The sequence below is a fragment of the Oreochromis niloticus genome, linkage group LG3 (assembly GCF_001858045.2).
Source record: "Oreochromis niloticus isolate F11D_XX linkage group LG3, O_niloticus_UMD_NMBU, whole genome shotgun sequence".
In the NCBI taxonomy this organism is placed as follows: domain Eukaryota; kingdom Metazoa; phylum Chordata; class Actinopteri; order Cichliformes; family Cichlidae; genus Oreochromis; species Oreochromis niloticus.
The window spans coordinates 22,457,877-22,471,513 of NC_031967.2; the positions used below are offsets into that span (position 1 = coordinate 22,457,877).

At 39.4% G+C, this 13,637-nt stretch overlaps 1 protein-coding gene across 4 annotated transcripts in view; it reads left to right on the plus strand.

The window, feature by feature from the left end:
- Positions 1-13,637, plus strand: part of adisspb (adipose secreted signaling protein b) — a 40,427-nt gene that overhangs the window by 12,123 nt on the left and 14,667 nt on the right. For all 4 annotated transcript variants that reach the window (XM_013272803.3, XM_019353464.2, XM_013272802.2 and 1 more), the window contains exon 3: positions 5,787-5,926. In XM_013272803.3, coding sequence (XP_013128257.1) covers positions 5,787-5,926 — 140 coding nt within the window. The remainder of the gene's footprint in view (positions 1-5,786; positions 5,927-13,637) is intronic.

Consider the following 13,637-nt stretch of genomic DNA (forward strand, 5'->3'; position numbering starts at 1 on the left):
TGACTTTGAAGTGTTGACATATTTAAAATGTAGCATACATCAATAATTTATTTTATTTGAACAGGACTTAAAATTGAGGATTTTTTGTCACAGATTTATTCTTTTTTTTCTTTGCCTAAACTAATTACTACTTGTTTCACATTTAGGGTATTCTTTACTTGTTATTTTTATAGTAACATTGAGAACTAAATGAGCACGTTTACAGTACTCAAAAATGTTCAAAAGTCAAATACCTGATGCCAAACACTGTGCTCCTAAAATCAAATATGGAAGTATCAGGGTGAATATCGTGACTTGGGAAAGACTCATTATTAATACTGTGGTACGTGTTGAATTCATAAAAAGGCACAGATCAGATAAGAGAACTCATTTTACGGATAATATTGACATACCCTGACTCTTCTCATCCTTTATCTGGATTTGGGAGAGACTTATTAGGTAGCATTGTCTAGGATCAAAAGGCTAATAAATTCAGTTTAAAGTTAGTTTACATTTTGCTTATCTTGTTTTAGAACTTGGAGTATGGGATATTGCTAATAATAAAGGCTTCCTGTTGTTTTCTTTGATATAAAGAGCTTTGGATATGAAACATCATTCCTCAGTTTCCAGTTTATTTCTAAACAGTGATCCTGCACATATGGAACATGATGTAACTCCACGAACTCATTACTGTGACCCAGATTGCTGATAGCAAGCACTTCTAATCTCTAATATGAGTCTGAATAAAAGTTTAGTGGAACTACAGGGACGGTAATGCCTGTGCTTCGTGTAATGTAGCTGCTTGTGTTAGTATATATGTACTAAAGGTAAATCCGTCAGTCTGGTGCTATGAGTTTGAATACTGGATTGCACTGGAGAGCCACTTATGGTATGCACGGTCACGTCGGGGCTTGTTTCTAAGAATATGTACTCATCATTCTTACAGCAGAGAGTTTGTATCTATAAAAATAAACTTATTATTTTATTAATTTTTTTCAGTTATACTGTTACAGCTGGGATAGACTCCAGGCCCCCCATGACCCTGACAAGGATAAGCGGAAGAGGATGGATGGATGTTACAATGATCTCTGCTGTTATGGCCAACATAGCCAGCATTTTGCGTAATGATGTCTGTGTATGTATATGTATTCCCTGTGAGTCCAAAGTTTAGGCCTAAAATGTCTGAAAATACTTGGGTGCAGACATTTTTTTCTGTTGTTGGCTTTGAATGATGTCATAGAGAGGGGGTATCCTTACATGGCTGCCTCAGTCATATAGCGCTTAATATGACCACAGAAGTTCAACCCACCTTCTTAAAACCTGCTGTTTGTCAAAGACAGCCAGTTAGAGGAAGGTTTGCTTAAATGGAGAAGAGCTAAAAGAACTTGTTTCAGACACAAGATGAATTGAGGGGCTCCACCAAGTCCCACTAATAGATAAATGTGGATTATTTTAAACTGTAAATCGTGCAAAGCTACTCTAGTAGAGACTAGTTCCACATAAATCAGCTAACTTACCCAGCAGTAAAATGTTAGGTTGACTCTACGAATACGTTACGCACCAGTCATGCAGAAACTTGTTTATTTACTCAAGAGAAGGCTAACATTCCCATGTTGATTTTGGTCTCCTGAAAGACTAGAGGGCTTTTATTTAGAAAATAAACGTTAGTCACTTTCTGAGAAAGTGCAGCACTTTGGTGTAAAGATGAACCATCAATACCAGTTTTGGTTAGCATTAGTAGAGGCCAATCAGTCGAAGAACTACTGGAAAAAGATGAAAGAACATTTTCATATCTTTTGACTTCTTTACTTGTTAAGACAAGACTTTTTAAAATGAATTCATTGTTCCCGCTGAAAGGGAAGTAGCAGCTGCCTGCAACCTTTATTGACATTAACCTCCTTGCCCCTAGGAAAAATTGATGTTTGCTCGGTGATTGCATTGAACTCTTTTGCTGTCTGAGCCAAATTAGTTAATAAGTTGTTGTGGCAACCAGCTGGTGTGCAACACCCTCAACCTCTGGACGATCGCTTTCAATAACAAGGTGATTGCACTGGTTGCCTGGTGGGAGCCAGGCTGCTTCCAAACAATGGAGACCTGACTTAGTGCAGTCACTCACAAACAGATCACAACACAGTGCGATTAACTGGATTAAGTCTGTGCTGATGAGTGTGACTGGTCTGCGATGTCTCGTAATAGGGCGCCTGACTAAATTGGTTGCCGAGTGGTTGTGTTATGGTTACATTTCTTTATGCATTTCTTTAAGTGCTTAAACTGCTGTAGTTAATGTGCCATCCTGCAGTGACTACATCACTATTTATAGAGGAATTTTAGTTTCAGATCTATGAGGTTTTACCGAGAATCTGAATATATCTAAAGTATTTAATATGAATGATTTCTTTGTACACAGCAACAGATTTGATGTTTTCGCCCTGTTGTTGGAGTTAATTGACAGATTATTACAAACATGGAATTACCAATTTGACCTCATACAGTCACAAACTGTAGACTGTCTCCTTGTTATTGCCATTTAATTTTGCCATCCAACCATCCAAATGGTTGCAGTTCTGGTTCCTGTACCTTTCAAAGCCAACACGATTGCAAGTTCATTGCACGTGATGTTTTCTTTGATATTACCTAATGAATGTAGAATATCGAAATTTTTACTTTATGTCATTTCTTGTTACTGGCTCTGCTGCACATGCTGGCCTTTAGTTATTCTTACAGGAGCCTTGAACGAAAATTCTATTTGATTACTTTAAGAAAAAAAAGTAGGTTTAGGTTGTGCTACATGATTAAATGAGCTGGATCAGTTATACCTTACACAAATTGAACCTGTGCATATTAATATGCTCGCTTCTCAGTAAACTGGCTTTTATATAAATTTAGCTTATGTTAAGCTGATATGTCTTTATTTTCAGATTAATATTGGTTTCCTGTTTCTGTGGGATAAGAGATTTATTATTTTGATTTAATCTGCTCTTCAAGATAAATGTTAGGATATTGCCTAGCTTCACTGTCTTAGATCGGTAATTAATTCAGATGGTATCAGCTTCACCAACTGTTGGCTTAATATAACTTGGCAGAGGATGTTTGCAAAAACCCTGTGCTTGAATTAAAGTAACATTTCTGGTCCAGACCTGAAGGGCAGGAAAACCCTCTGCCAGTAAATGTGAGGATAGTTTAACTTCAGACTTGACTTCAGAAAAAGAAATAAATCTCCCCAACTGTCAGTTTGGCAAGAAACAAAATGTGGTTTATTTTACTGTCTTGTACACCACGAATGAGAAAATGTATTTAAAAAAAGACATTAATATTCTGACTGCTGTAAATGAGCCTTGTTTTGGAGTGAGTGTGACTTTGGTGACATTTAGCTCACTAAATTAATAATGCTGATTCCAGATAGCTTTTCAGTGTGGTGGTGCATGGGCCTGTTACACTGTGACTCCGAACATAAACGCACCTAAGCCAAAGAAGTAACCCAGCAAAGTTTGTTCCATGGTGAAGTAATGCTTTTTGAAATCCAAGTTAGACATGTGGGCCTTGTTGTCAAGCAGTCTTTGTTAGAGATGAAACAGTTTAAAAAAAACAACAACAACTGACTGTTTATCTATGATGCGTTCATAGATCATCTGTGAATATGTGTGAATGCTGCAGTAGAAGTAGAAGTGCTTGTATGAATGGGTGAATGAGATTGTATAGAGGGCTTTGAGTGCTCAAGTACAGTTAAAAAAAAGCTTAATAAGAACCAGTTCATTTATCATTACCAGACAACTGTGCACACAGAGGTTGGTTAAACAATAACACTATTGCAGATTGTATTACTTTGAAGTTGTATTTAATATTATGACATGTTAAATGATAAATGGAGAATGTAAAGCTCTTTACATGCCATGTGAAGCACAGTATATCCATGTCCCACTTCAGCTAAAGCACTGACCTCCTTCTGGGATTCTTTGGAGAAAAACTATCGATCAAGTAGTTCAAGTCCAATTCCTAAAACTCTTCAGATTTAGTAGCTGTAAGTGATCCGCTGTGCGTGCACCTCCGTGTTATCTTTAGAAACTAACATCTTGAATATTAACACAAAGGACCATTATCCTTGCAAAGCACTGACAGGAAGCAGCAGATAGTCTTCACTGTATATAAAGCGAGTTTGGGCTGCTTCCTTATTCACAGCAGGTAGCTCCACATGTTTGAGTTGCAGATTTTTACGTTTTTTCATGCCGGGTCTCCTTCCTGATTCGACCTTGAAGGGAATTGTGTCTCCTCCTGGGACCGAGCTGGGGATCTTTCACTCGTAGAGCCCAACATACATTAGGAATATTTAAATCTGTAAACCGTAATTAACCATCGTTTAACCCCACAGGAGATGTCAGAGGGCGCCTCCACCTTCTCCTCCTGTGCTGAGTCTGCTAGCACCAAGCACTGCACTGCTGCTCCGCCGCTATGATTCGTCTCAATGCTGCAGACCTCCTGTGAACGTTACAAAACATACAGACATTCTTATAATCGTACTATATCGAAAGGAAACAAAAAGTAAACTCCACCCTCTTTCTTTACTGCTTATGCATAGTTTTGTCTGTTTATGACCTAGACATAGCTACAAGGACACACAACAGTTAACGGTCTTTAACCTGCAAGCTCCCCAGTGATGCTGATGTTTAATGTGAGATAAATACTGGTGATTATCCAGTGAATTGATGGAGTGGGCGTGATGTATGCTGACTCCCTCATACTCTATCAACGCAGCACCCGAAACCAAACTGAGTATTTCCAGCAGCGAGAACACTTCTTGAGGGGACTATCTCTTGATTTTTGTCTACGTGTTAAAATAAGGCATCTTAGGACAATTTCTTGACTTGATATCTCTGATATCATGACTCACTCTCTGGAAGCTGATGTGTGATAACAACTGAGGGCTCAGACGTGCACTCACACACTGCAGCAGCACTTATTTAAAGTGTTTTTATGGGCAGTAGCATTCACGGTGCCTTAAAGGATAACCTCCTATTAATAGAGTATTTAATAAATATTTTAAAAGTTGCTTAGGTTTATTCTTTGTACTATTTATCCCTGTCTTGCTGTTTGGCTGATGTTGAAAGGCTCTGGGAAGGAGATGCTTTGAAAGGGGCTCAATTTTATGGACCTTTGAACAAATTGTTTGTTTTTTCAGGGAGTTATTATTTTTTTGTGGAGGGCGGTTTATTTGGAGAAGGATTTTCCATTCTCTCACACTGGGAATGAATGCCTGGGCAGAGGAAAAATAAATAAAAATGTGTCAGTGTGTCCTATGATAGCACTAAAATCTAAGGTCAAATAATAAGTTTAGATTTCAAACCTTTAACTCCTTTATTTTGACACTGAGGTAACAGTGAGATTCACATATAGGTGTCTGTAATGTGATATCACCCTGATTATCCTGTGGGTGAAGATAGCTTTAAGACTCTGCGTGTGTGTTTGGTGTCTTTGTCTCATGCAGCGAAATGAACGTTGGCCCAGTCAGATGATCACAGATACTTAAAAAAAATAAATAAATAGAAAAATAAAAATGTAAATATCTGAAGGGGATAAAATCTTTGTGCCTGATGTGTGTTTGTGTGTGCATTTTCAAGGCTTTAAAGCACCCAGAGGGTTCAGACTAGCAAAGGATGCGCATGAGTGATTGTGAAGTGCTCTCCAGCAACCCTCCATTATATCACTTAAAAGAAACAACCGGCTGCTCGTTTTCTCCTTTTAAAGGGATCCAATGTGAATATTTGTGTACATAGCAGACCTTCAGCTGCTCTTCTGTCTTTCCTCTTCCTCAGGTTGTGCTAAGGCGGGAGGCGTGCGCTTCTCAGAGGAACCCCACGCTGCTGGAGCATCCTCACACGTTCATTTCGATGAAAAGCTACATGACTCTGTTGTCATGGTGACTCCAGAAGATGATGGCAACTTCTTGGTCAAGGTTAGTTTAACCTTGTAATAGTTTGACACTTGATAGCTACTGAAAATTAAAGAGATGTCTTTTAATGTAGCTCAATTTAATTTAAAATTTGTAACCTTTTTTTACCTTAACTGTTTTTATAACAAGTGCAATCAAAAAGTTGCACAACGTCTTCCCTGAAAACAAAAGAAAACCCCCAAAGAAAACCCACCACAGCTAAATTCCTCTTCATTGTCTTCTGCTTGTGAAGCACTGTGAGGCTTTTTAGACTGTTTCCTGGACGTCTTGTTCAGACCACCAGCTGAGCATAAACGTTAACTTATTCTTCAAACCGATTTGACTTTTATACCAAGGACGATCACTAATGATGAGAACCGAGTCTCTGTGCGACTGTGGTGCAGGTTTTAGTGGAAGAGCCTACATCAGGTCAGGAGTCAGAGGAGAAGTATGATTGTTGTTTATTTTTAAACATTCCTGGGTTGTGCACCGAAATTTCCTCCTGCAGAAGTTCAGGTTTCTGCTCTAACATCCTGACATGTCACATTTGATCCAAATGGCTTGAAATATGGCCGTGATCTTAGCTCATCACTGTGCCCTATTGCCAAATTTGGCTCTCTGCAACCTTCTTTTTCATAAGATGAATTTCAAGTTGCTGATTAGACACAGAGGAAAAGATACGTGAACCTGGGAATGGACTCTAGAGTATATCCAGATGTAGAAAAGAAGGTCAGAGTTGCACAAGGAGCTTTGAAGGCAATGACGGCTGAATTTAAATCAAGTAAAGTTTTTCTTTAATGTTTTTATCAGTGCAGTTGTAGAACAGTTTTATCTCACTTCCTGTGTCCTGGTAAAGAGTCTGAAGACCACTCTCCTCTCTTGTATTGTCTGTATTAGTTGCAGTCAGACCACAGTCTCGCCTTACAGGAAGTCTAATATAAGATGCTATTTCTGACTGTCAGACGGCAGTTGAGGTAATTCACTTTACTCGGTGTTTCTCATCAGTTCTGTATCATTGAACCCACGAATGGCGGTAAGAAAGATAGCCTTTATTCATTCATATTAATTCCTAAAAAGAAGTTAATATTACTTCAATATATATAAAACCGTCAGTGACTAACATGCAAATGTGCAAACACGTGGATAAAATCATATTATTATCACTGTGCACTGAACAGTCTTATGGCAGCTGATATAAAGGACCTCCTGAGGTGCTCAGACTTGCGCGTTGGTGCAGTCAGTCTTTGACTGAAGGTGCTGCTCTTGATAACCTTCAGGCCACAGAGTGGGTGTGCAGGGTTGATTATAGCTGATTTCAGCTTCAAGTGCATTCTTCTCTCGACCGCCTGCTGGGCTTTTTCAAGTTCAGACCCGACTGCAGGGCCGTTCCTCTATAGGTTTATCTACTGTTCCTGTCTGCTGTGCAGACAACTTCTCCTCAGCAGGCCCCAACAAAAAGCACTGGCCACCACCATATGGTAGACACACTGCACAGCAAGGGATGGAAGATGTTTAGTGACCTTAGCTTCTGTAGGAAATGAAGTCACCTTTGTCCCTTACTGCACACTGCCTCTGTTTGGCTCTTCCAGTCCAACTTACTGTTGAGCTGCACACCAAGGTATCTGTGGTTAATGAGCACTTCCACTTAATTGCATCGGGTTGTTATTAGTGTTGAAAGGAGGATTAATACGAATAAAATTCTCTATGAGTCAGTAATTATCAAAATCTTCAGGCAGGACAATTATTGATTGACCTCTTGCTGCTACATGTATTATATAAATGGAAGAAAAAATGTCTTACGTTGTCTCACCTTCAATGTAAGTGCCATGCTGTTGTTGTTTGGTGCTATAGATGACAGTACTGAGCGCTAAAATAATGAATAAAACCTCTTCTGTTCATCTGGACGTTCAGTGGGAGAAACATTTCATCACTCATCCAAGTGACTTCTTCAGCCAAGGTTTCGAGTGAGCTCATTAAGACATTTGACCTCAGGAAATCACATGGTAGGGTGGGGCTAGGTTTCACAACGAGCTCACCCGAAACCTTGGCTGATTGTGACCTACACCCGTTTTCACACCTTGGCTCGTGTGATTAGGTAGAGGATCATGAGGGGGTCTATTGTCCCTCTTGAAGGGGACACTCCCACAGGGCTTAAATCTGGGACTCTCCACCATTGGACCCTAGAACTGAAGAAGCTTCTCGGATGAGAGGTGAAACGTCTTCAAGCAACTTAAAGAAGTCCAGACGCCTTTTCTTTCCAAGCTCCTTAGAAGACTAACACTATCTTCTTTTGTAACAAGTAGAGTCAAGAATTAGATCAACATGCTATGAAAAGTCAGTACCTATTTTATTTTTGTAGTTTTTTCCTGATATAATACTCAAATTTGAGTATTTACAATAGTTTATGTGAGTAAGTAATAGGGGTAGGCTAGAGTCTCAAAAAGATATCGCCATATTTCAACAGAAATTTGTGGTCATGATAATTTGATGACATACAAACAAAATACTGAACCATGTTTCATCAGCGATTGCAGCTCACAGGCATTTTTTTTAAATCATATTTTTCCATTTTGCTCCTAGGTTTTCATTTTCCCTTTCATGAGTACTGGTGGTTTGAGGGACACTAAAAGTACACGTGTTACATCTTTCTTTTATACTGTGCAATTATTTGACAAGGGGAAATTATCAAGAGCACAAAAGATGTTAAACGTCCATCTGCGACAGATAGGAAGACTGAAGATTATTTTTAGTCTGGTGATTATGTGTGTTTTGTTTATGTCTGTCTGTTATGAATTAATGTAGTCATGAGGCGCTTCGCTGATGACGCGTTGGAAATGTTCGGAGGCACTTACTTAAAATGATCACCCTAAGCTCAGCTGTCTGGCAGCATCACATGCTCTCTTGGATAAGAAACACTCTGCACCAGTTTGCTTCCAGCCTGTTATTCAGTTTGCGTCATGCGTGTCACGTACACCAGAGAACCAAATTCAATTCCAGTTTTATTGTCATGGGGTGCAGGTGTAGTTTCAGAGTGGATGTCAACAAAGGCCGTAAAAAGGTTGATTAAAGGTTTGCCAACACAAGATCTTACTTCTCTGGTACATGTCTTACTAACAAGAAGCCTCCAACCGGCTACATTTGTAAAAGTAGTGATTACAAATATTTTTGAGTTTTGTTTTCTTTTTGCGGAAATCAAATCTATTTTTCACAGATTATATCTCTTGTGGCTAATCATCTTAAAAATTCTCAACTAGGCCATAAGGGCTCAATTTCCTTGGATGCCATGTTTTGAAGTAGCAGATCTAACAGAGAGGTAGCTCTGTGATCTGGTGTGCCCGTCCCCTCGCTTTCTGTCAGAATTGATAGGTTGTATCTGTGAAACATCGAGTCCAAGATTAAAGTCTTTTCATTCCTGCTAATCTTCTCTGTCAGCTTTAAAGTTATGAACAATGATATCGGACGGCACATCTTTCTGCTCTCGGCTCTTTAACCCTGCAGGAACCAACAACAAAGGAAGGTACCTAAGGCCCGACATTGTTGTAATATTAATGATAAATCACCCTGTGACTTAAATTGTCATACAGACTTGATCTTTACATGATAGTAATGATAATGAACCATGTTGCTCACTGCACTATTTATTTACTTTTTACTTTCCTTTTACTTTTCTTTACAGCTGCCTTGTTATAGAGGTGGTTGTTCATTAACTTTAATCTATTTGTTTTTTTATTTTTAGGTTGTTTTTTTTAACATTACTAGCTGTGAAAATTTGGGATGTAATGTGTGTCAGTAGACATGCATGGCTACATTTAAATTCATAATGTTGTTACTATGTTCAGTTGTTCTGACATACTGTATTTGTGAAATGGTCGGATGGACGTTACACCATTTTTGATCCACACTGAAGTAACAGTAACATCTTTTAAAAATACTTCCTCAAAGAATTTTTTGTTTTTCCTCTGCCAAAGTTATGAGTTTGATGTGTATCACAATGTGTTGATAACTGTCTGATGGATTGCCATGAATCTTTGAAGATGCTTTTTACCGCTCAGCTGTAAAAAGCTGAGTGGGGTGTTATCGTCGTGAACACTATAACTTGAGAACGATGCGAGATAGGATATTCAAATTGATCTACTAAAAATATTGGAGAGGTTTCAATGGCAATCCAGCTCATGTTCATTCACCGTAAACATCACCTTCATCATGCCAGTAAAGCAAAATTGATCACTGAAGCTGGCTCCAGAAACTCGTGTTTGAGTCAAGCATTGTTTCATTTACATAAATGTGCTCATGGTTAAACTGGTGAAGGCTGCAATACGAGGTGCAGTGATACTCTTTTTACCAGATAAGCTTTTCTCTTTAATAAACCTTGTTGGTAACCTCTGTGTGTTGTAGTTGTAATATTGTGGAAAGTGATTAATTATTCCTCTGTTGCCACCAGCATGTTGCTGCAGTCACTCTATGTTGATGGGGGAGTGTGAGGTTGGGTTACTATAATAAGCCAGAAAGCCCAAGTTTCAGTGTAACAAGCACCTCAAACTTGTGGACGAGTATTTAAAGATCACCTTTGACCTAAGGTCAGAGGTGATCTTTAAATTAAGAGTGACTTATAAGGCGTACTATGTATGTAGCCGGTCTCTAGTCACATAAATGAAATGCGATTAGGCAGAAGAGTGATGTCCATCTGGGCCACTGTATTCAAAATGGTAGGGCAATTTGGCGGCTTCCACAAACAAGTGCCCTCCCCAGTGTAATCTTTATGGATTGATTCTAAGTGTATGAGAATGCCTCAGTTTGTTGGAAGATGTAACTGCACACTAATCAGTTTATATTTGTGATTACAATATTCTTTTTTCTTTGGTAAATAAGTTTAAAAATAAAATAAACAGCAACTTGAAATAACATCTCACTTTGAAGTAGTGCTACATATTTGTTGTTGTTTAGCTTTTTTTTCTCATGGTTTTTTGTTTTTTTGTTGTTGTTTTTTTAACGGTGCCTTTAAAGTCTTCAGAGTGTAACTTTCCAGATCCATAACTGCAAACCGCAGTATGAAGATTCTTGTTTTGGGCTAAGTGTCAGTGGTCTGAGCAACTCTGAAACAAAGAGGTGGATGCAGCAAGAAAGCGTTGCATAAATTTGATTCTTATTTCCTTGGTGTTAGGGCAGGTTCATAAAATTTGCATACCAGGCACTTGTCCCGAAATAATCAAACCCAAAGTCAACAAGGTCAGTTCAATATTACCCCCCCCCCCCCAAAATCCCCATTATATCATATTATAACGTTTCATGAAAACTTTTGTGTGGTATAAAACCTGATAAAGTGGTCGGCTTTCTCAATTCAGTGTACTTGGCAAGTAAAGATAGATTCTGGCTTGTTATAGTAACCTAACCACTCCTGTCAACATACAGTGGCTGCAGCAACATGATGGTGACAACAAAGAAATAATTACTTATTTCCCACAACATTAGAGCTATAAAACACAGAGGTTATCAACAAGGTTTATTAAAGGGAAAAACATTTCTGGTAAAAAGAGCCTGCAACTCAGGTTTCAGCTTTCACTAGTTAACCATGAGCAGTTCATGTAGATGAAATTAAAATCGATCATGTCTCCCTTACACATGAATTGTAATAATTTTGGTAATTTTCTTAATTACTATCTGGCACTTTGCACTTTTTTGTGGTTTCACGTGTTACTCCTCAGCCGTAAAAGGCAGATGGGGTTGTAACCCTGATGGATGGGCGAGCAGGTGGGCAACACCAACAACCAAGTTTGTGAAATCGATAACTCGAGATCAAAGCAACGTAGGAGTTTCAATTGATACCACATGTGCATCTTCAAAAAATCTTAGACAACTTCGAATCTGACCTCAGGGGTCAGAGGTCAAGTTTTCTGAAAATCTTGTGACTTTAAGAAAGCAAAGTCACCTAGGATTTCCAAACTGATACCATAGATGATAAATGGAAAGGTTCTTATATAGCTCTTTTCTACTCCATCTTAGCACTCAAAGCTTCTCTGTAAGTGCTTTCGATCTAACATTCACACGCATTCATGCTCCGATGCATCAGCGAGCCACTTGGGGTTCGTATCTTGAAGTAGTGTGCAGACTGGAGCAGATGGGAATCGAAGCACCAACATTCCGATTAATAGGTGACCTCTACCACCCGAGCTACAGCCACCTCATAGATGCAGCTGTTGGTAGGCTGGGGAGTAGCACTGTTTTGTCTGCCTTTTTCAGTGTTCTTCTTTTGGCTGTTGTTGACTTTAGCTGCAGTGCATTTGACCTCTTAGGGCCACCGTACAAGTTTAACTGATGTATAGAATCCATTGGCTAGCTATGCTGTCTGCCTTTACAAACATTTGTGAAAGAATGGGTCATTCTAAAGCCCATGGTACTGTAATAGGATGTGACCATTGCAACAAGTCAGTTTGTGAGATTTCCTTCCTGGTATTATTGCAAAGTGGAAGTGTTTAAAAACCACAAGAACTCGGGGACAAAGTGGAAGACCATTTACTAAGCGAGGTTGCTGATTTCTGGTGTGTAAAAGTTACCGACGCTCTGCTGACTCAGTACCTGCAGGACTGCAAATCTCCTCTGGTATTAACATCAGCACAAAAACTGTGCGATGGGAGTTTTATGGCGTGGGTTCGCTTGGCTCTAGGTGTGTTTAAAAAAAAAACCCCCCCAAAAAACCCCAAAACAAAAAAAAAAAGTCATTAATTTATTGAGATAGAAAAAATTAATGTATTTGGCGATTAGACTCAGATGGCTGATAATGGGAGAACTGTATCCCAGGATTTACGCCAGGACCTCCCACAGTCTAGACACTGATTGTGGTAAGGATGGAGGCTTGGATGAAGCTCTGAGTGGAGATGCGGAAGGCACTGGGTTGGACTGGGTTGAGAGTCTGAAGGGGAGAATGACAGAGCAGAGAGTGGAGGCTGATTGGCTAAAAGAAGGCTGTTAAGAAGATGATTTGACTAGAGTAATGATGTCAGCATTGAGTTTGATAACGTGGGAAAGAGGAAGCAATGTAAAAAACAGACTAACAGCCGAACACCCATGAAAGCAGGCATACGTTTAATTTTGCGGTAACAAAAGTATGTTTGTTAATGTGCGTGTGACTTTTCTAAGCTTTGCTCAGACGATATCTGCCCTAACAGAAACCAAGTTGAAATGTCTTTCTTAAAGTTCAGTTCATGTTACTAAGCCTCTTGAAGTGTTAACTCTCAGTCACTGCCAGATCATTGTGATTAAAAGTTGTGTGTGAGCGCGTGGATGGACTGCAGACACTTAGCTGTGACCTTCTCGGTCACAGATCGGCCCGTTTGTGCACTGGTGTTTCTAAAAGCTCTCCAAGTGCAGGCCCAGAATATTGTGAGCTCTGTTCCGTGGCTCTTCATGGAGGGGGCATTGCTATGGAAATGGTTAGAGGGTGAGAAGGGAGGTGTCAATCCCTGCAGGCAGACCACTGAAGAAGTGGGCGTGTGTGGGATGGAAGCGCTATGCATACAACAGCTGTATGAATGCAGCCCTGATGAAGGTAATTTACATTTCACAAACTGTGTATGTCCATGTGTCAGGTGGGGATCGAGCAGATTTTCTATTCAGTGTTTCTGCACAGAAATTTTAGCCGCGGTGATGCAAATGAGCAGCTGTCAGTGCTGCAAAGATTGGCTGAAAAATCCACACGTTTTTAAATTTGAAGTGTTTATGAAGTTTAGTTTCTGTAGTG